The sequence below is a fragment of the Oryctolagus cuniculus genome, chromosome 17 (assembly GCF_051225735.1).
Source record: "Oryctolagus cuniculus isolate XC-2025 breed Fujian yellow rabbit chromosome 17, ASM5122573v1, whole genome shotgun sequence".
Classification (NCBI taxonomy): domain Eukaryota; kingdom Metazoa; phylum Chordata; class Mammalia; order Lagomorpha; family Leporidae; genus Oryctolagus; species Oryctolagus cuniculus.
Window position 1 is genome coordinate 49,309,244 of NC_142883.1, and position 20,565 is coordinate 49,329,808.

Sequence of the window (20,565 nt, forward strand, 5' to 3'; positions counted from 1 at the left end):
TCTCATATGGGCACTGTTTTGAGTCCTGGCTGTTCCACTTCTGATCCAGCTCCCTGCTAATGTGCCTGGGAAAGCAGTAGAAGATGGCTTGAGTACTTGGGCCCCTGCTACCCATGTGGGAGACCCATAAGAAGCTCTGAGTTCTTGGCTTCAGCCTGGCCCAGCTCCAGCTGTCACAGCCATTTGGTGAGTGAACTGACCAATGGATGGAAGATATTTCTGTCTCATCTCTCTCTCTCTGTAAATTCTTCCCTTCAAATAAATAAATCTTTTTTTAAAGATTTATTTGAAAGGCAGAATTACAGAGAAGCAGAGGCAGAGAAAGAGAAAGAGAGGTCTTCCATCTACAGGTTCACTCCTCAAATGGCCACAACTGCCAGAGCTGTACCAATCCGAAGCCAGGAGCCTGGAGCTTCCTCGGAGCTTCATACGAGGGTGCAGGGGCCCAAGGACTTGGGCCACCTTTCATTGCTTTCCAGGCTATAGCAGAGAGTTGAGATGGAAGTGGAGCAACTGGGACTCGAACTGGCACCATATGGGATGCCGGCACTGCAGGAGGTGGCTTTACATGTTATGCCACAGCGCCGGCCCTGAAATAAATCAATCTTTAAAAAAATCTACTTTGCGGGCCGGCGCCGTGGCTCAATAGACTAATCCTCCACCTTGCGGCGCCGGCACACCGGGTTCTAGTCCCGGTCGGGGCGCCGGATTCTGTCCCGGTTGCCCCTCTTCCAGGCCAGCTCTCTGCTATGGCCAGGGAGTGCAGTGGAGGATGGCCCAGGTGCTTGGGCCCTGCACCCCATGGGAGACCAGGAAAAGCACCTGGATCCTGGCTCCTGCCATCGGATCAGCGCGGTGCGCCGGCTGCAGCGGCGGCCATTGGAGGGTGAACCAATGGCAAAGGAAGACCTTTCTCTCTCTGTCTTTCTCTCTCACTGTCCACTCTGCCTGTCAAAAAAAAAAAAAAAAATCTACTTTGCTTCCACTGCCACCCCAGTTACACTGAGTATGAGAACACCAAGTACATGGAGCAGGAAAAGTCCTTAGATAAGATAAATATACAAAGCTTTTCCTTTCAAACTCAATTGCTTTCTCACAGGAAAAAAAATATTTCTTCTACTCCACTTCTGATCCAGCTTCCTGATAATGGGCCTGGGAGGGCAGCAGATGATGGCCAAGTGCTTGGGACACTGCCACCCACATGGGGAGACCAGGATGGAGTTCCAGGCTTCTGGCTTCAGCCTGCCCCAGCACTGGCTATTGTGGCTATTTGGGAATGATGGAAGATCTCTCTTTCTCTCTCTCTCTTTTGTGTGTGTGTGTGTCTCACTCTGTGTCACTCTACTTTTCAAATAAATAAATAAGCACACACACATATGCCCGATTTTTCATATGTACAACACAGAAGAAGCATGGTTAAACCTGACGCTATTTTTAGTCTTAAATTCTGAGTAGCAGCTTTCTAAAAACAAAAACAAACACTAAGTGCTTACCATGTGCCACACAGAAATAAGAAGGAAGGTCTCTGCCCTCACGGAACTCACAGTATAGTAGTGAAGACAGGCCCTGAATAACTGACTAATGAAATAATTACAATGGTAACACCGCAACAAAGAGATGCAGATGCTAACAGAACACACATCAGGGATCAGGGAAAGTTCTTAAGACATGGAAATAAAGAGATGCACTAGAGAGGCAGGCAGGTGCCTGAGTGACTCAGTCAGCCCGACACTGGGGAATGCAATCAAAGGGCTGCTTATACTGGATGCTAATTCAGATCAGGTGCCCAGTGAATACTGTTGGGGGGTTGTTTCCCGGTGTCCACAGCTTGCCTAATTGCAATCCATAGTACCATCGAGCTCATTCTGGTTGTAGCAGAGCCCTCTTGAACACTCGGCTCTCACATGACAGCCTTACCTGGAACAAGAGAACAGGCCTGCAGTTGTCTGATGATGTGGCTCAGCTCCCCCTGAAGATTAGCGCCACTGGAATTCTTGAGGGCTTCCAGCATGTTCTCAGCATCAACCGTGCCATCACCCTCAGCATCAAACTGGGCAAAGGCCTACAAGAGGAGAGATGCAGAACATCAGGTCTGTTCCAATTATTATTTTTTTTTTTATTTGACAGAGTTAGACAGTGAGAGAGAGAGACAGAGAGAAAGGTCTTCCTTCCATTGGTTCACTCCCCAGATGGCTGCCACGGCCAGCGCTGTGCCAATCTGATCCGAAGCCAGGAGCCAGGAGCTTCTTCCTGGTCTCCCATGTGGGTGCAGGGGCCCAAGCACTTGGGCCATCCTCCGCTGCCCTCCCAGACCACAGCAGAGAGCTGGACTGGAAGAGGAGCAACTGCGACTAGAACCTGGCGCCCATATGGGATGCTGGCACTGCAGGCGGAGGATTAACCAAGTGAGCCATGACGCCAGCCCCTGTCTGTTCCAGTTATTAAAAATAATTCTGAAGACCCTGATTTTAAATTTTCTTTTGGTTTTTTGGTTGCAGGAAGAAGAGTTCATAAATCATTCACAGAAAAATAAATTCAGGGTAGTGACTAGCTGTGTTTTTTTAAAAAAAATATTTATTTACTTATTTGAAAGGTAGAATTACAGAGAGAGAGGGAGGGAGAGACAGAAAGATCTTCCATCTGCTGGCTCACCATCTAAATGGCTGCCACAGCTGGAGCTGGGGCAGGCTGCAGGAGACTGGAATTTTACCATGGTCTCCACACATGGGTGGCAGGAGCCCAAATACTTGGGCCAACTTCCACTGCCTCCCCAAGTGCATTAGCAGGGAGTTGGCTCATAAGTGAAGCAGCTGAGATGAACTGGCACTCATATGGAATGCCAGCATTGCAGGCAGCAGCTTAACCCATTGCACCATAATGCTGGCTCCGACTTGCCGTGCTTTGTAGGGTATATGCAGATATGTGCATACAAAATGTTATCGTCTCATTTCTCCTCCAGGAGGGTAATTCCTCCTCCCCCAAAATAACTGCAGAAGGAAGCATCTACTGAAAATTTTTCCAACTTGCTGCAAAGGGCCAAAAACAAAGGCAGAATGACAAAGAGTTGTCTCAGAGGAGCTCCTCAAGTTTAGCTGGGCTTCTTTCTTAAATACTACTCTTGGAAACAAGCACTAACTTGGTTTATCTGCATCACAGCCTTGTTCTCACTTACCTTTAACCATAATCTCACTTGCCTTTTGCTTTGAGGGGAAGGGTAACAGTAGTATTGTATGTCTCTGTGTGCGCTTAAAGATTTACATTATTTACTTGAAAGGCAGAATGACAGAGAGAAGGAAAAGCACTTGGGCCATCTTCTGCTGCTGTCCCAGATATGCACTAGATCAGAAATGGAGCAGCTGAGATCTGAACAGGTGCTTGGATATGGAATACTGGCATCACAGGCAGTGGCTTAACCCACTGCACCACAACCCTGGTACCTGTGTGTGTGTGTGTGTGTGTGTGTGTGTGTGTGTTTAAAGAGGTATTCACTTTTAGAAATATAAAATGAAATATTTATGGATAAAATGTTTTGATGTCAAGACTTGCCTCAATTGGGCCAGTGCTTTGGCATAGCAGGTAAAGCTGCTGTCTGCAGTGCCAGCATCCTATATGGGCGCCGGTTCAAGTCCTGGCTGCTCCACTTCTGATACAGCTCTCTGCTATGGCTGAGAAAGCAGTAGAAGATGGCCCAAGTTCTTGGGCCCCTGCACCCATGTGGGAGATCCAGAAGCTCCTGGCTCCTGGCTTTGGATCGGCTCAGCTCCAGCTGTTGTGGCCATCTAGGGAGTGAACCAGCGGATGGAAGACTTTCTTTCTCCCTCTCTCTGCCTCTGTCTTTCCGTAACTCTGCCTTTCAAATAAATAATAAATAAACTTTAAAAAAAAAAAAGACTTGCCTCAAAATAATTTGTATAGGAGCCAGTGCTGTGGCGTAGAGGGTAAACCTGTTGCCTACAGTGCCAGCATCCTATATGGGCCCTGGTTTGAGTCCTGGCTGCTCCACTTCCAAACCAGCTCTCTAGTATGGCCTGGAAAAGCAGATGGCCTAAGTCCTTGGGCCCCTGCACCTGAGTGGGAGACCTGGAAGAAGCTCCTGCTCCTAGCTTCAGATTGGCCCAGTTCCAGCTGTTGCAGGCCATTTGGGGACTGAACCAGTGGATGGGAGACCCTTCTTTCTCTCTCTCTCTGCCTCTCTGTAACTCAGCCTTTAAAAAATATAAGTAAATCTTTATTTAAATTAAATAAATAAAACATTTAAAAATAATAATAGTAATAATTTGTATGGAAGAGGGAGAAAGTAGGTGGGATTTCGATTAAATAAAATTGGCCTTTTGGGAAAGCAGTAGAAGATGGCCCAAGTCCTTGGGCCCCTGCACTGGCGTGGGAGACCTGGAAGAAGCTCCTGGCTCCTGGCTTTGGATTGGCGCAGCTTTGGCTGTTGTGGCCAACTGGGGAATAAACCAGTGGATGGAAGACCTCTCTCTCTCTCTCTCTGTGTGTGTGTGTGTGTGTGTGCCTCTCTTCTCTCTGTGTAACTCTTTCAAATAAATAAATAAATAAATAAAGGCCTTGAGTTGGTACTTGTTCAAAGTGACTAGCAGGTTCACGAGAATTTATCTCACTCTTATCTCTATTTTTTTTTTTTTAAGTTTAAACATTTCCATTAAAAGAGGGAAAAAAAGGCAGATTATCCTCCATTATATTGGCAGAAAACTGGTGGCTGATTCTCTAGAGAGTGGTACAACATCTGTGGACCAGGCACATATTGAAATTTGGGGATTCAGGGTTACTTGTTAAATGTTAAAGATTCAACCTTCCCACTGGCAACCAGTCTCAGACGCTTCCAGGCAGGAGACTGGCACAGTCTTCTCTGGGAAACCCCTAAGCCCAAGGGAACAGGCCATGGCCATGGGCACTGGGACCTCGCAATGAAAGGGCCCAGAAAGTAAATCTCACAGTGAGGCTCAGACCACCGAGCAGCCAGTGTTTCAGTCCTTCATTTTTTAGTGAGTGGACAATCTAGGACCACTGCAAACATCTCAGGAAAGCCTAAATATAAAACACAGAAAAGCAACTAGGAGAAAAGAAAGACTATGCTGGGGGAAGAAAACTTCAAAAGGATGATTAAGGGGCTGGTGCTGTGGTGCAGTGGGTTAAAGCCCTGGCCAGCATCCCATCTGGGCACCGGTCCTAGTCCCCGCTGCTCCTCTTCCAATCCAGCTCTCTACTATGGCCTGGGAAAGCAGCAGGCCCAAGTGCTTGGGCCCCTGCACCCACGTGGGAGACCCGGAGGAAGCTCCTGACTCCTGGCTTCAGATCAGCGCAGCTCTGGCCATTGTGGCCAATTGGGGAGTGAACCAGTGGGTAGAAGACCTCTCTCTCTGTCTCTACTTCTCTGTAACTCTGTATTTCAAATAAAATTTAAAAAATCTTTTAAAAAAAGGATGATTAATATATTCAGAGATTTTAAAAGGTATTTTTAGTGCAAGCTTTACTGAGGTAAATTATTCACATACTATAAAATTCACCCTTTTAAAGCATTTAATTCAGGGGCCTGCCTAGCATAGCAGATTAAGCCATCACCTGCAATGCTGGCATCCCATGTGGCTGCTCCACTTCTGACCCAGCTCCCAACCAAAATCCTTGGGAAAGCAGAAGTGATAGCCCAAGTACTGGGGCACCTGCTCCCCACATGGGAGACTAAGGTAGAGTTCCAGGCTCCTGGCTTCAACTTGGCCCAGACCCAGCTGTTGCATACATGTGAAGAATGAACCAGTAGATGGAAATGGAAGATCTCTCCCTCTCTATCTCTCTCTAGTTCTGCCTTTTAAATAAATAAATCTTAAAAAAAAAAAAAAAAAAAAAAAAAAAAAAGAATCAAAATGGAACTGATTCAGCAGTCACACTGGAAACCAGAAGGCAATGGGAGCAGGGCCATCAACATTCTGGAAGACAGTATGTGTGAGCATGAGTGTGTGTGTGTGTGTGTGTGTGTGCATGCATGCATGCTGCAGGGACAGGAGGGCTCTTTCTAACCCAGAAGTCAATACTCAGCCAAAATTCTATCAACTGCGAGAGTAAGACAAAGACATTCTCACATATCCTAGACTGTCAAAAAATGAACTACTTAGTAATCTGTTTTCCAAAAAACTACTAGGAGATGTGGCCACTGCAAAGAAGGAATATGCCAAGAAAAAGGAAGAATGGGGCCCAACCAAGAGAGAAACCAGACCTCTGGATTAGTTTCTGAGATGGCACCATACGGCAGGGAGACAGCCCATACTAAAGCAGGTCAGAAAGCTCTGGAAAACACAGAAGATGAAACTGACTGCCGGCCCATGCATTTGAACATAGTGAATGCTTCTGTTAGAGGAGACTGAGACAACTGGCAGTGAATCTAGGACTAAATACCGATAGAGAACAAAAGAAATGTACCATTCAATTGTGAACTCCAAAGAAAATAGGAAGATGTAAAAGAAAGTAATCATGATTCAGCCATGTAAAGAATTTACAGAGATACAATAACATAAACTTTGCGGCCAGCGCTGTGGCGTATTGGGTAAAGCTGCCGCCTGCAGTGCCGGCATCCCATATGGGCGCCAGTTCAAGTCCTGGCTGCTCCACTTCCGATCCAGCTCTCTGCTATGGCCTGAGAAAGCAGTGGAAGATGGCCCAAGTTCTTGGGCCCCTGCACACATGTGGGAGACCCAGAAGAAGCTCCTGGCTCCGGATTGGCACAGCTCCAGCCATTGTGGCCAACTGGGGAGTGAACCAGTGGATAGATGACCTCTCTCTCTCTCTGTGCCTCTCTCTGTGTAACTATGACTTTCAAATAAATAAATAAATCTTTTTTTTTTTTTTTAAAGAAGGTGAAAGTGAAAGACAAGGAAAGTCTTACCTTGTATGGTGGGAATATAACTGAAAAATCAGAGAAGTAATATAAACATTTGATTTGGAAACATACAGGTAAGATGCTCAAGACCCAGCTAAAAAATTGAAAAGTAATTGTTCTGGGGGGTGAGACACTGCAGTAGGGTGTAGGGACTCTCATTTTTTGTTCAAGTCTGTGGACTCTAAACTTAAGTACATGTATAACTGGTAAAAACAAAAAACAAAATTTTCATTTTCATTTACCTGAGAGGCACAGAGAGAGAGAGTATCTCCATCTGCTGGTTCCCTCCTTCCCTTTCCCACAGTGGCCAGGAGGAAGCCAGCAGCTGGGGACTCAATCCAGGCTCCCCGGTGTGTGAGTCAGAAATCTAACTGCGGGAGCTATCACTGCTGCCTCCCAGGGTGTGCATCAGCAAGAAGCTGGGGACTGCACCCAGGAACTCTGACGTGAGAGGCAGGTGTCCTGACAGGCAGCTTAACCACTAGGCCAAACACCTGTCTTAAAAGACAAAACTTTTAAGCATTTACCTTAAGCAATGTAATGGTGGGCACTGCGTTGCAGCAGGCTATGCCAGCACTTGGGATACCCACATCCCATATGGGAATGCCTGGAAGCAAGTCCTGCCTCGGACTCCTGCCTAATATTCTGCAATCTACATGTTGTTTTTGTAATAATAAAGGGGAATTTTTAAATACTAAGAAATTTTAGGCCGGTGCTGCGGCTCACTAGGCTAATCCTCTACCTGCAGTGCTGGCACCCTGGGTTCTAGTTCTGGTCGGGGCGCCGGTTCTGTCCCAGTTGCTCCTCTTCCAGTCCAGCTCTCTGCTGTGGCCCGGGAGTGCAGTGGAGGATGGCCCAAGTGCTTGGGCCCTGCACTCGCATGGGAGACCAGGAGGAAGCACCTGGCTCCTGGCTTCAGATCGGTGCAGCGCATTGGCCGTAGCAGCCATTTGGGGGGTGAATCAACGGAAAAGGAAGACCTTTCTGTCTCTCTCTCTCTCTCACTGTCTAACTCTGCCTGTCCAAAAAAAAATAAAAGAAAGAAAGAAATTTTATACAACCAAAATATAAAACGTGGAGCCACTGGGTGAGGAGGCAGCTGGCACAGAGGGCCAGCCTCTATCTGCCTGGGCCCCACAATGTGGATATGACAGGCCCAGATCAGAGCTGCTTCCCAACTTTCTTCTATAAAGCCCACTGAGAAATAACACTCACATGACTCAAGGGCTGAGGCTGGAACGGGTGTTACCCACTTAGTTGGGAAAGATAGATTAGGAAATAGTACTGAAGCACTCAATTCCAGGCACCCTGAAAAGCATTTATAGCTGATAATTATTAATTCTTCTTAACAATAATAATATTTGTTACTAAACTCCACATTCTGTATAGGGAGGTCAGGTAACTTGCCCAAGGTCACACAGCTAGTATGTGACTCTAAGGTTCTGTGACCCTGTTTCTCCTCTCATAGACTGATAGTCTCTGGGTTCCTTGCAGTCTACAGACCAAGTGCTTAAAACCTCTTTTAGGGAATTGGCATTGTGGTGCAGTGGGTTAAGCCACTGCCTGCAACATGGGCATTCTCTATTGGAGCACTGGGTTGAGTCTTGGCTCAAGTCCCAGCTACTCTACTTCCAATCCAGATTGCCGCTAATGCATTTGAGAAAGCAGTCGAAGATGGTCTGAGTACTTAGGTCCCTGCTACCCAAGTGGGAGACCTGGATGGAGTTCTGGGCTCCTGGCTTTGGCCTTGCCCAGTCCTGGTTGTCTTAGCCATCTGGGGAGTGAACCAGCAGACGGAAGCTATCCGTCTTTTCCTTTCTCTCTCTGTCACTTTGCCTTTCAAATAAATAAATCATAAAAAAAAATAAAAAAACAAAACCTCTCTTAGCTTCTGCACTTCCTCCTTCTATAGAACCTGCTCTCTGCACCTCTGCCCAGGTGAACTCACTGTCAACCCTAGAAGCAAGACTTGTTCTCTCAAAATCTCAAGACAGCACTCAAATCCCGCATCACCAGAACTGCCACACCCAAGGGCTGCTGCACCTGCAAATGCTGCAGGATTCACGTCCTCCCATTTGATTCCCACTGCTTACTGCCAATAAAAATTGCCTATAAGCAAGACTATAAAACTAATGACACTTTTGCTGTTTGTACACAAATTCTGTTGATCTGTCAATAGTTAATGAATACAATAAAAAGAACTTTCAAATAAACAAAATCAAAGACATTTTAGCTGAGGAAAAAAAGTCATAACCGCCTTGCTAACAGCTTCACCAAATAAATATGGAACATAACTACTGTGGACCCCACAGTGTGGATGCGGTGCATAAACTATCATAAGAGCTAATATTTACTGAGCATTTACTATGCACCAGGCAGAGTTCTAGTACTTCCCATGGATAAACTCCTGTCTTCCACAACAACCCCAGAGGTAGGCTCTGCCTTATTACTGGTGAGGAACAGAGAGTAAGGACTCTGCTTGAGGCCGCATGGCTAGTGGATGTGGGTCCTGGGTTACCTAATCCTGGATGCCACACTATCAACCACGCGGCCATGCGCCCGCAGACACTCCAGAGACTAGAAGCCCAGAAGGGGAGGGGCATTCAGAGAAAACAACCCTTGAACTGAGCTTTAATGGATAACCACGAGCTGAAGAACAGGAAGAGGGTGAGGCCACCCAGGATGGAGGGGACAGAGTGTGAGCACTGATACGGAGTGCACCGTAGATGGTGAGAATGATGACCTGTTTGGTGTGTCTGGAAAGGAAGCTGAGGCAAAAGAGGAAGAGAGGGACAGAAGTCAGAGCAGAGAGCCTGGCCAAATAGGCTGAGGAGCCAAGATACAGCACAGAGGGCACCACAAGGCCCCTGGAGAATCTTAAGGGTGGATGGGGCTGACTGTCCCAGACCCACACAAGCTCTCACACTGGAACGGACCTGGAAACGTGCCCTTGTGCTGCCTACACCCTTTCTCCAGTGTCTCTGTAGGTAGTGAGCCACCTTCTGTTATGCACATTGGTGATGGAAGTTCATGAGCTTTGGCCAGTTCCAACAGCAATAACTCTCTCACAAATGAATGGAAATGTGCCACCCCGAGGTTATCACCCTGTGGGGTCATTCAGAGCACATCTGCTCCCTTTGCCCCAAGACAGCCTGCAGCTCACGTCACCAGGAGCAGGTCCTGTGTTTCCCCCAAACCATCCATTCCTCAACCAGCTCTGAATCTGGTAGGGTTTTCATCCTTTTCCTATCCTTTGGGATCCCTGTAGTGTGCCAATAATCCTCAGAGCAGGGCTTCTCCAGTGTCAGTGACTGATCCACTATAAGAAATGCATCTTGTACCATGACCCAGTATACAAGCAAGTATAACTGATATAAAAGTTTCATGAAACAATACAGTACTTTGTCTCAGCAGATAGGATATACTCTGATAGTTGCTATTCCCTTCCATTCTGTTTCACTTTTTTAACATTTGTTAAGATTCACTATGTGGATTTCCAACCCATCACAGGGGCAACTTGAAACACTTTACCTTGCAATACAGGGCCCCAAACTCAACTCAGAACTCTCGGTGCAGTCTAATAGTGCACAGTGCAGCAAGTGGCGCTTTGCCTCTCTAAGAGCAATGTTCTTGGTTTCTGTGAAGCCAACACCTGATCTGCTTCACTCTCCCTCTCCCTCCCTCTTCAGGCATCCTCCTCTCCTCACTAGGTGCTCTGCCAACCACACAGTAACTACTCAGGCTAAGAGGAAACCTGGATTTGAGTAGGGGGCAGATTTACCACTTATCTCTATGAAACCTAGCATAAGACTCTTGACCTCCCTAAATCTCAGTTCCTCATTCTGCCAACTCTCCTGCCTGTGGCTTACTGTAAGCATACAAAGGTTCATTAACTAGATGATGCCTGGTCAGCTGCACAGGCCTGTTTTCAATCTAGTTAGAAAGCCATATTGATCCACCTTGCAGACAAGAGACAGGAATGTGGACTGGGTGACTGTAGATTTCCATCCATTTGCCTTCGCCTCAGGGCAGCATGAGGTTGAGCTCACACCCTCTTTCATTCCAGTTTAACCTCCTTAACCACTATCGGGAGCCAGACTACATGGCAGAAATGAAAATGGATCCCAGAATCATCACACACCAGGAGAATGTGGGCGCAGACCAGCAGAATGCCACGCAGCGGCGTAAACGTGAAGGCTGCATGCTGGCTCAACTTGAGAAACACACGCCTTCAAAGTCAAAACAAAGTCTGGGTCTGATCCCAGTTCTGCCGCCGGTTGACCAGTTTACCTATCCATTTAAGACCTTAGTTTATTCATCTGTAAGACTGCATACAGCGTGTAAAGGGCTGTCACAGAGACTGGAGTAAACAGCAAAAGGGAACAGGAACACCATTAATTACAACTTTTTTTTTTTTTTTAGTTATGTATAAAGCATTGCTCTAGGTGCTTTACATGAACTAAATCATTTAAGCCTCAATCCAATTATGTAAGGCAGATACTTTTGTTAGGCTAATTTTACTGATGTAGCAACTGAGATACATGATGGTCAAGTCCGGGTGACCAAGATCACCTGGCTTGAGGTTTGATTGAAGTAGGATCTGCCCACAGCAGGGTGGCTCCAGGCCCAGTTCTCTCAAGCTCCAGCTAAAGAAGCACAGTGGAATGGGCAGAGTCATAAAGCGCAAACTCGCCAATGCCATAAACAGTCTCAGTACACCTATATTCAGCAGGTTATGGAAGGGAACCCTTCGTGGGGAAAGAGAGGGGGCAGGTGGCAAGCAGTGATCACAAGGTGCAGCAAGCTCAGACTACAGACTGAGTCACAAAGTAGCATCATTTCCCAAGTCTGGCCCTCCCACCTCAATGTATCTGCATGTTACACTTTCCAAACAAAATATCCTTTTCTTAGCCAAATCCTTCCTTCCCTCCTTCCCACAGGCAGAGTGGACAGTGAGAGAGAGACAGAGAGAAAGGTCTTCCTCTTTCCGTTGGTTGCCCCCCCAGCAATGGCTGCTGCGGCCGGCGCACCGTGCTGATCAGAAGCCAGGAGCCAGGTGCCTTTTCTGGTCTCCCATCGGGTGCAGGGCCCAAGCACTTGGGCCATCCTCCACTGCACTACCAGGCCACAGCAGAGAGCTGGACTGGAAGAGGAGCAACTGGGACAGAATCCGGCACCCTGACTGGGACTAGAACCTGGGGTGCCAGCACCACAGGCAGAGGATTAGCCAATTGAGCCACGACACCGGCCTCCACTCTTTCAAGCTTTCCTTTAGGGAAGCTTTCCTCAAATTTCATGCTACTGTTTAAGTCCTTCTCTGTGGAACCTGAAAATAGAGAGGACATAGGATGAACAAGGTCTGAAAGGATGGAGGTGGAAGGAGGTAGCAAAGGACAAAGTACCCTTATACAAAGGCAACTAAAAAAGGAGCTGGCTAGGGCCTGGCACTGTGGCTTAGGGGGTTAAGCCAAGGCCTGTGATGCTAGCATCCCATATGGGTGCTGGTTTGAGTCCTGGCTGCTGCACATGCAAATAAGCTCCCTGCTAATGCCCCTGGGAAAGCTGCAGAAGATGGCCTAAATGTTTGGATCCCTGAACTGATGTGGGAGACCCAGATGAAGCACCTGGCTTCATCTTGGCCAGCCCTGGCTGTTGCAGCCATTTGGGTAGTGAACCAGCAGATAGAAGCTTGCACTCGCTTGCTCGCTCTGTGTGTGTGTGTGTGTGTGTGTGTGTGTCTTTAAAAAAAAAAAAAATGGAGCTAGCTAGCCAGAGAGCACAGGGAGACCAGATGGAAAGGCATAAGAATCTACATGTTACTGTGGCATTCAGATATGACCCTGAAGGAAATGGGGAGCCATTGAAGTCTCTAAGGAAGGCAGTGCCATGATGAAGCACTTTGGAAATCAGGGAAAGGCAAAATAGAGCTATGGTCTTTTCATCTGTAGCTCTTCTGGATCATAAATCTCTCCCAAACAGCCAACATCATCATCTTGCCACAGCAAAGCACACAACCAAAATAACCTCCGACTCACCCTGGTTCTTTCCTTTTGTACTGCCTCATCACCACCAATGGCCATGCTCACCAAAGGCTTCCTGTGTGCAGCAGTAGGCAGGCAGACGGCAGGGGGCCTCACAGCCTAGTTACAGAACAAGGCCAGATGGCACACTCCAAGGGCCAGAGGGCCAGTATACCAGTCCAGAACAGGAGACAGGAGCCGCAGGGCTAGAGCTGCAGGCACCATGAGAGGAGCCACCTGCATCATGCCACAGAAGGCTTGGTGCTGACCAGGTGACAGTGCCAAGGTAGGGAATCTTTAACTGAGGGAAGCAAAGTCCACACCCAGGACAAGGCAGATGTCCCACTAGCTGGCACAAGGCTCATGCAGGGTCCGAGTGAGACAGACTGGCCTATGAGATCCAATCCACTCAGAGGAATACGGATTTGATCCCTAAGTTAGTAGGGAGGGTAGGCAATGCTTAAAGTCTGCTATGAGTTTATGGTGCACATACACAAATGACACCTCTCTGTCTTAAAGATAATGCCAAGCAATATCTCGTTATTCAAAGGTTGCAATGAGGCCTGTACCGTGTTCAAACTGCTAAACCACACTGAGGGCACTACAGGTGAAACTACTGAGCGCAGGCTGCAAGCCAGTGAGATCAGGCTAAGAGAAAGAGTACACAGCCCCTTCCTAAGGGCTTACAATCCAATGAATTTCACAAGAGGAACACCAAAGCTAACATAGCAAATTAATATAAGATCTATTCATGTTCAGTTCTCACCTTAAAGCCATCTCCTATCACCCTAGGCTCAGCACTTTGTTCTGCCCTAGGGTCTACATGATTTTCTAGAAGCATACCATATTAAGAGCACAAACATCTAATCTCCAACCTCTGAGGTCAAACAGAAACTTAATTTCTGTCTTCTACACTGGAGTCTATTAAATATTGCTCCCCGCGGGCCAATCGAAGAGCCCTCCTCCTGGACCACACCTGCCCTGAGGAAAGGTGTGCTGTACTATAAAAAGATAACCTTCCAGACTCTGGCCCATGGTACAACTCTTTATGACACCGCTTCAAGCAACCAAGGTACAGGAATGTGAAAGCAAGACAGCTGGGAGGGCATGGATCTCAGAGAAATTTAGGGGGCCAAAGAACAAGTACATTACACTTGGAAATTCTTAGCTTTGTAACAACTCATGTACCAGTGAGAGCCGATGGTGTGTTCTACCACATTAGCTCCCATAACAATGAGTGAAGGGAAATGGCTCATCATTCTAGCTGCTACTCTAAAGGCATTCTATCGCTATTTCACAAAAACCCTTGTATTAAACCATCACAGTTCATTTTCAGAGGCTTAGCTGTAGAACTGACTATGGAGCACACACAGAAGGTCTAAGGACAGACCTGTTTTTGAGGCTCAGAATCAAATGCACAGCCAACTTTTACTTTCTTCAGACAGCCCTAATGTAATTATGCCTCACTCTCAGATGGCACAACCACAGTGATGATCACAACCATTGGCTAAGCTTTCACCTGGAGTCACAGCTGCTCTCTTCACTGAACCAGTGCTAACTGGGGGCGGGGGAGTCACCAAATCCAAGTACAAGTCAAAGCCCAGCTTCCCACCCCGCCCAAGGTACTTATAAATCACTTTAAGTTGACGCTAAGTATTTTAAGGAAAACACAGGATACTTTCTCTCTCATTTGGATTACCCATGCCAGCGCTCCCCTAAAATGAAGGAAAAAACTAAAATAACAAAAAACTGAAAAGTGAATTATGTATCCTTTAGACTAGAGAAGGAACACAGGCAGGCAGCTCCCGAGAGGAGTGAGAAGCTGTCCTTCCAACAGACATCCTCGCCAGACCCTGCGGGGTCCTCAGTTCAGTCCCTGCTTCCTCCTCAGCTGCAGCCGTCGTCACCCTCCTGTCCCCACGGCTGGCCTAAGCTCCAGACGCCTCTGACCATGCTGTGAAGTGGGCAGCGAGACGAGGATACGGACGTGAAAGATGAAGTGCAAGCACATCTTTGGTGAGTTCCAAGTATGGACACTTACTACCCTGTCACATAGCTCTAAACTGTTCCGGGGAATTCTATAAAAATAAGATAACAGCTCTCAACACTTTAGAAATCACCTGTCCTCAATGCTATGCTTACGATTCCCTGATGTTTCTTTTTGCCATATATGTGACTACTGTGTCTTATAAAAAGATGCAACCATGCACAACTTTCTCTTCCCACATATTTCTGACTGAATGGCCTCTGGATTTAACTGTGCAAAACAGTCCAGGGCCAGGATTTAGGTTCTCACGGAGCCCCATGTTTTCATTCATGATCACAAGAAAAACAAAAAGAAACACATCAGAAAAAGAAGAAATAATGTAGCTCTTCTCTCACACAGCCTACCCCATGTACAAATGAGAAGACTGCCTATTCCAGGCAGGTTTCTCTCCTCACCTCCAGGCTGTACGTCCAGTAGTCTGAGAGACAGCTCCACTGACCACATTAAAATCACATGGTCAAAACCAAACTCAATGGAGTCAACGCTGTGGCGCAGCAGGTTAAGCCACAGCCTGTGGCATCTGCATCCCATGTGGATGCTGGTTTCAGTCCCAGCTGCTCCACTTCTTTTGGTCCAGCTCCTTGCTAATGTGCCCAGGAAAGCAGCAGAAGATAGTCCAAATGCTTGGGCCCCTGGCATCCATGTGGGAGACCCAGAAAAAGCTCCTGGCTCCTGACTTCGGCCTGGCCCACCTCGGGTCATTGCAGCCATTCAGGGAGTGAACCAGGGATGTAAGAGCTCTTTCTCTCTCTGGCTCTCCCTCTCTCTCCCTGCAACTCTGACTTTCAAATAAATAAATCTTCTGGGTCTCCCATGAGGGTACAGGGGCCCAAGGACTCAGGCTGTCTTCTACTGCTTTCCCAGGCCATACCAGAGAGCCGGATCAGAAGTGGAGCAGCTGGGACTCGAATTGGTGCCCATATGGGATGCCGGCACTGCAGGCTGCGGCTTTACCCGCTATGCCACAGTGCTGGCCCAAAATAAATAAATCTTTAGAAACAAAAACCCCAAACTCATCTTCCCCCTCCAGATCTTCCTTTCCTTAACAAGGTTCTTCTCTCAATAAATAGCACTGCCACCAAAACAGGAAACAACTGTTCACGTCAGTGATATAGAGTCATCTTTGGTTTCTCTCTCCTGGTCCTCTACCCACACTCAGTACGTCTCCAGTACTTTTTCTATCGCCTAATCGGCTCTCAGTTGTTCACTGCATGCCATTTCACTGTCACCAAATCCTTTACCTGGACTGTGATGTTAGCAGCTTAAAAAAATAAATAAATAAATAAATAAAAACCAGGTACTCACTTATTTGAAAGGCAGAGTAAGGGGTGGGGGAGGGTGAGATGGATCTTCCATCCATTGGTTCATTTCCCAAATGCTCGAAACAGCAGCCAGGGCTGGATCAGGGCAAGGCCTCTCAACTGATGATCTCCTGGGATCCATTCCAGCTCTTTCCCATTTGATTCTCCCCAATGTAGGCAAAATCATCACCACACTTTGCCTAAAACTCCAATTTCCAAGCTCTGTAACAGGCTCAAAGGACCTGTACGTCTGTTCCCTGCCTGCTACTCTAGCCACAGGAGTCAAAGATTGCTAACTACAACTCAATCTCTGTTCTCCTCTTCCTCAGAGACTAAATCCTGATTTTTAGCTGAATATGTGGTCATAGAATAAGGATCTTTCCCAACTTCTCTTAAAACTAAGTGTGGGGGCTGGCAGTGTGGCGAAGCAGGTAAAGCCTCGGCCTACAGTGCCAGCATCCCATGGGGCATCAGTTCAAGTCCCAGCTGCTCCACTTCTGATCCAGCTCTCTGCTATGGCCTGGGAAAGCAGTAGAAGATGGCCCAAGTCCTTAGGCCCCTGCACCCACGTGGGTGACCCGGAAAGAAGATCCTGGCTCCTGGCTTCGGATTGGCATAGCTCCTGCCATTGCAGCCAATGGGGAAGTGACCCAGTGCATAGAAGACCCCCCCCCCCCCGCCTCTTCTTCTCTCTCTCTATAACTCTTTCAAATAGATACGTAAATCTTAAAAACAAAGTGTGGCCGTGTAGCTGAGTTTGGGCCAGAGGCATGTGAGCTATGCCTTTAGGAGAAGGGGAATGGCCCTCACCTTCCTTTTCCCTTTCCTGCTCATTCTAAAGTGGAAATTGTCGGCAGGAGGAGCCATGGGGGTCACTGTGTGAAAGGTGCCTGTGGAGGAGAGGCAAAGTCCGCCTGGGTGGTTGTAAAATGCTGCATCAACTTGCACTCCCTTCCTGGACTTCTTTTACAAAGAAAGCAGCCTTTTTATTGGAACCACTGACACACTGGACTCTCCTGCCCTTGGAGCAGTTTGTCTAACTAACACATGTGCCAGATTTCTTCCAGATTCCCTGGGCTTTTGTGGATGCAGTTCTCTTGGCCTGAGACACTGCTGCCACCTCCAGCGCCCTGTCTACTTCCGCCTTCAACACAGGGCTGAAGTGCTTTTCTGGGCGTCCTGCTGGACTCCCTGGATGAGATTCAGTATACTTGCTGCTCACTCCTTCCGCTCTCCTTGGACCCCATGCACTGCCGCTTTAATGACTGGGTTCCTATCTGTCTCTTCCACCATACCATGTACTCTGTAAGTGCAAGTATCTGCACTGTCCACTGTCATCCAGGCAACTGGCACTCAGTATATGCCCAACAAATATTTGCTTAAAGAATGAATGAATAATATCACAACCCTTGAGTGATTTCTGGACCACACCTTGAGGATTTCTTGGTCTTATATTAATACACATAGGTACTAGTATTACATGTACTCTTGGAATTTTTTTAAATGGAATCTTTTCATTAATATGACCAATATTTTTAAGAGTCTGGGTGCCTTAGATATTTTTAAAGGAAAAAAATAAGAAACATACAAATTATAATATTTGAATTATACCCATGTACAATGAGACAAATTTAAGTCTCTGCAGGCATGTGATGAAGTGGTTAAGACACTGCTTGGGATGCCCACATCTCATATTTGGGGTAGCTGGCTCAGGTCCCAGACACTGGCTTTTGAACTAACTTCCTGCTAACGTGCACCCTGGGAGGCAGCAGATGATGGTTCAAGTGCCTGGGTCCCTGCCACCTGGATAAAGTTCCTGGCTCCTGATGTAGGCCGGGCCCAACCCTGTCTAGTGCAGGCATCTGGGGAATGAACCAGTGGATGGGATATCGCTCTTCCTCTTTCAAATAAATAGAGGTAAATAAATAAAAAGTTAAATAAACAGAGCCTTTTAATGGCATAAGTACCTGTTGGTTTACTGTTTAATATATGTGCCCTGACAATCAAGATTCATTTTTTTTTTGCTATTTTTTTTAAATTCATTTATTTATTTGAAAGGCAGAAAAACAGAGAGAAAAAAAGATTTTCCATCTATTGATTCACTCCCCAAATGGCTGGGGCTGGGCCAAACCAAGGCTAGGAGTCAAGAACTTCTAGGTCTCTCACGTGGGTGCAGGGGCCCAGGTACTTGGGCCAGTTTTCACTCCTTTCCCAGATGCATTAGCAGGGAGCTGGATTGGAAGTAGAGCAGCAGGGATTCGAACCCATGCCCATGTGGGCTGCTGGCACTGTAGGCAGAGGTTAACCTTCTATGACACAGTGCTGGCCCAACAAGAAAGACTCTACATGGCTTCTATAACTTACATAAAGTAAGCACTTTTATTTTATGTATTTATCTTTTGACAGGCAGAGTTAGGGAGAGAGCGAGAGACAGAGAGAAAGGTCTTCCTTCTGTTGGTTCACTCCCCAAATGGCCGCCACAGCTGGCGTGCTGCGGCTGGCGCACCGTGCTGATCCAAAGCCAGGAGCCAGGTGCTTCCTCCTGGTCTCCAATGCGGGTGTAGGGCCCAAGCACTTGGGCCATCCTCCACTGCCTTCCCAGCCCACAGCAGAGAGCTGGCCTGGAAGAGGAGCAACCGGGACAGAATCCGGCGCCCCGACCGGGACTAGAACCCGGTGTGCCGGCGCCGCAGGTGGAGGATTAGCCTAGTGAGCCACGGTGCCGGCCCCAGTAAGCACTTTTATATAATGTCAGATGAAAGAAACAGGACCCCAAGGAAAAAAGAGAAAGAGAAAGGAAAAAGAAAAGAAAAGAAAAAAGAAAAAGGGGCCAGGTTTGGCTTCCTGCTTAGGATGCCTACATCCCATATCTGAGGGCCTGGGTTCGATTCTAGGCTCTGGCTCCTGATTCCAGCTTCCTGCTAATGCAGATCCTAGGAGACAGCAGATGATGGCTCAAGTGGTGGGGTCCCTGCGGTTCACATGGAAGGCCTGGATTGCATTCCCGGCTCCTCTTTGCTGGGAATCAGCATTTGGAGAATGAACCAGCAGATGGGAGAACATTCTCTCTCAAAAAACCAAAAACCAAAAAAACTCGGGTTTGCCAATGACTCGCTGGGTAATCCTAACTCAAAAATTAAGTGTTTCGTACAGATAATTCCCAAGGTCTCGTTCAAGGAAAATGCTTTGCTGCCAAATCAAGTTACTCTGTGGATGCCTCGGTAGAGATGATGTTGGGGATTGTGGGGAAAACTGCATAATTCCAACTATTCACAAGGATCGACTTTAGGCCGTATGAGGGTTTAAAATATGGTTCCTCAAGGTTCTGAAAATAACAGCAAAAAACCCCAGGCTTTGCAAGATGAGAATGCTTTTCGAATGGGAGCCTTTCTAGAATGTTATTCTTCAATTGGCGCCCATACTGGATTCAGAAACTGCTCTGCAAAAACCGGCGCAGACCAAGAAGCCAGAATGGTTTCCTCTGCCACTCCCTGGATTCTGCCTACACCTCCGTTCTCTTAAACTATCCTGGAGCTTGACAGGGAGAGAAGGGGCTGATCCAGCGGTCGGCCAACTACACAAACGTTTGCACTACAACACGCAAAGATACCTCGGCCTGTCCCGCTCCGCAGCGAAAGGGACAGCCTGGCTCGGGCTTTCCACACCTCTGCTAAAGGTTAGAGAAAGAGCGAGAGCCCGGAGCGAACGGGCTGGAAGTGCCCCGTGCAAGTATGAGTCCCGGCAACCCCACGATCGCTCCCATCCCAGGCTCCCGCGGAACCTACGCGTGCTGGCCGCATCTTTCCAGAGCAACCGCCCACCTCCTCACGCCCTTGGGAGCCACTGCCCTGCCCCCGCGCCCGCAGCAGTCAGCCCGCCCTGACCTCCTCGAACTGCTCGCCCGAGCAGCCAGCGCCACGAGCCTCCAGCAGCTCCCGGAACTGCTCCAGGGTGACGGACTCTTCGCCGCGGCCCAGCCGCTCTTCCAGCCAGCGCAAGAGCGCGCCGTGGTGCCTCGACACCAGCGACTCGCAGGGCGGCGTGGGTCGCAACGCAGCCGCTGCCTCTCGCAGCCGGGCCGGTTCTAGCAGCGCCGCGGCGGACGGCAGCGACGGAGCCGCGAGGCCCGAGCCGGGGGTCGTAGCCGAGTCCGCGGCCCAGTCCTGGTGCGGACCCCAGCCCTCACCCCCGGCGGCTGCCGCTTCGTCTTCACTGCTGTTACTCGTAGCGTTCCCCATGAGATCGCCGTCTTGGGCGACCGGCTCTGCCGCCGCCGCCGCCGCCGCCTCCCTGCCTCGACCTGTC

At 48.1% G+C, this 20,565-nt stretch overlaps 1 protein-coding gene across 6 annotated transcripts in view; it reads right to left on the bottom strand.

Annotated features, from left to right (window-relative positions):
• The window catches only part of ZZEF1 (zinc finger ZZ-type and EF-hand domain containing 1), a 131,446-nt gene extending 110,948 nt beyond the window's left edge, over positions 1 to 20,498 (bottom strand). For all 6 annotated transcript variants that reach the window (XM_070061242.2, XM_070061240.2, XM_070061244.2 and 3 more), the window contains exons 1-2: positions 20,145 to 20,498; positions 1,918 to 2,062 (exon numbers count right to left, since the gene is read on the bottom strand). In XM_070061242.2, coding sequence (XP_069917343.2) covers positions 1,918 to 2,062; positions 20,145 to 20,498 — 499 coding nt within the window. The remainder of the gene's footprint in view (positions 1 to 1,917; positions 2,063 to 20,144) is intronic.
• Between the last annotated feature and the right edge of the window lie 67 nt (positions 20,499 to 20,565).